The 2500-nt window shown below is 36.2% G+C and overlaps 1 protein-coding gene across 4 annotated transcripts in view; it reads left to right on the top strand.

Moving 5' to 3' along the window:
* Positions 1-2500, top strand: part of LOC122243010 (protein RER1) — a 20533-nt gene that overhangs the window by 15223 nt on the left and 2810 nt on the right. For all 4 annotated transcript variants that reach the window (XM_086549012.1, XM_086549014.1, XM_043000474.2 and 1 more), the window contains one exon: positions 1112-2500. This exon is cut by the window's right edge and continues 2810 nt beyond it. In XM_086549012.1, the coding sequence (XP_086405138.1) occupies positions 1112-1201 (90 nt within the window). In that variant the 3' untranslated portion in view covers positions 1202-2500. The remainder of the gene's footprint in view (positions 1-1111) is intronic.

Genomic DNA, 2500 nt, shown 5'->3' with positions numbered 1-2500 from the left:
TCTCTCTCTCTCGCTCGACCTTCTCTACCTCTCTCTCATCTCTCTCTCTCTTCCTCCTCTCTCTCTCTTTCTTTTCTCTCTCTCTTCTTCTCATCGTCACTCCTCTTCTCTCTCGCCTCTCTCTCTACGCTCTCTCTCTCTCTCTCTCTCTCCTCTCTCTCATACTCCTCTCCTCTCCGAGACCTAGTCTCTCTCTCTCTCTCTCTCTTTCCTCTCTCTCCTCCTCCTTCTTCTCTCCCCTCTCAAATCCTCTCTCTCCCTCTTCTCCTCTCTTCTCTACTCTCTTTCTCTTCTTCTTCCATACCCCCCTCTCTCTCCTCTCCTCTCTCTCTCTCTCTCTCTCGATCTCTCTCTCTTCTCGTTCTCATCCTCTCCACACACTCTTTTCCTCATCTCTCTCACTCCGCTTCGCTCTCTCTCTCTCTCTCCTTCTCTCTCGCTCTCTCTCTCTCCTCACTCTCTCGCTCCCTCTCTCTCTTCTCCCTCCTACCTCCCATCCTCTCTCTCTCTCTCTCTCTCTCTTTCTTTCTCTCTCTCTCTCTTTCTCTCTCTCTCCTCTCTCTCTCTCTCCTCTCCTACTCCTCTCCCTCTCTCTCTCTCCCTCCCTCCCCTCTCTTCTCTCTCTCCTTCTTCTTCTTCTTCTTTCCTCTCTCTGTTATTCCTGTAATTAATATGCTTGTTGAAATTCACCAATTAACCCCAAAAGAATCTGGTGTCTTATGCTCTGATGCAGAAATGCTCTCAATCACTACCAGCTATACTTATGGAATCTGCACAAAGATGATTACATTTTGAAATTTACAGATCAAGAGCCATATTAAGGAAATTGAAAACAATGCCATTATTTCCTGAATTCATGTTTAATATTGATACAGTTTGCCTATATATGGAAATGCTGTTGTTGTTATTATTATTATTATGATAATAATAATAATTGTTAATATTATAGATGTTGTTATTATTACTATTATCATTTTCATCTTCATCATCTTCATCTACATCATTACTATTACTATTAACTTTTTCTTTCTGTAATTTGTATTAAGCTAATAATGGTTATCTTTGTTTTTTTACATTCCCACTTACTTATATCTCCTCCCCTTCTCCACAGCATATGATCAAGTACAAGTATTTGCCATTTTCATTTGGCAAGCCTCGCTACCAGACTCAAGAGAATAACAAACCTGCGGCCCCTCACTGACCCCACCGTACCCTGCACCCCAAGTCAATGTGGTACCTGCCGTTCTTCCTGGGCAAGCTGCCGGACAAGTGATAGGAGTGTGTGCTCTGCGCTACTAAACAGCTAGATGTCTTGTTCCGTTCTGATGCTGTGTGATCGCTTCCCACCTGCCACTCTGTTCGACCTTTTTTTCTTCATAGATGTTTTACTCCACTCTGTATGTTATTTTTTTTTATTTGTTACTTTTATTGTTATTGGTTGGTGGGGGGTTAGGGTTGGGTATGGGATGTTTAACAAAAAGAAAAGGCTAAGTTTTTTTTATTGTTTATATTATTTTTGTTGTTAAGATATTTGTTTTTAGTAAGAAATTCAATTTTAAAAAATGACTGTTTCTAAAAGGAAACTATGAGGACATGTTTATGTAAGTTGATATGGATTTACTTTAGCAACACCACTGAGCTAAACAGGCTGACAAGCAATGAGAGAAGTCACTCACGAGGAGATTGCTTCAGCAGATGGCTGCGTTTGGCTGTAGTGCATTAGGCTCTTGGCACTTCCTCTAATGCCTCATTTAGGTTTCTTTGTTACTACTTTAGGTATAGAGTAGCTTTATTTTATTTCAGTACATCTTACTGTGAATGTGTCCTGAAAGTGGGAGGAGGGGAACTTCTGCGATAAGTCATTCCGTTGTCTCCCTCTTCAAGAAATGTTCTGCAAATATCAGAAAACTAGGTTTGTGATACAAGCACGTACACACACACACACACACACACACACACACACACACACACACACACACACACACACACACACACACACACACACACACACACACACACACACACACACACACACACACACACACACACACACACACACACACACACACACACACACACACAAAACACACACACAAAACACACACACACACACACACCAGATTATAATAGAAACAAAATTTTTTCTTATATATATATATATATATATATATATAAAAAATATATATAATATATAATATATATAGTATATATATATATATATATGTATATACATATAAATAAAAACTATATTAATATAATATATTATATATATAAATATATATATATATATATTTATATATATTAATATTATACATTATATATTCTATATATACAATATATATATTATTTCTCTATATTTAGATAATATATATATATATATATATAATATATATATAATATATATATATATATATATAGATTTTATAGAGTTATATATACATATATAAATATTAATATATAGTATATATATTTTATATACACAATATATATTATATTATAT

This window comes from Penaeus japonicus, unplaced genomic scaffold (assembly GCF_977035675.1).
Source record: "Penaeus japonicus unplaced genomic scaffold, GWHDUDI00000001_assembly GWHDUDI00000021, whole genome shotgun sequence".
NCBI classification, from domain to species: domain Eukaryota; kingdom Metazoa; phylum Arthropoda; class Malacostraca; order Decapoda; family Penaeidae; genus Penaeus; species Penaeus japonicus.
This window is presented reverse-complemented; position numbering and strand designations above follow the sequence as displayed.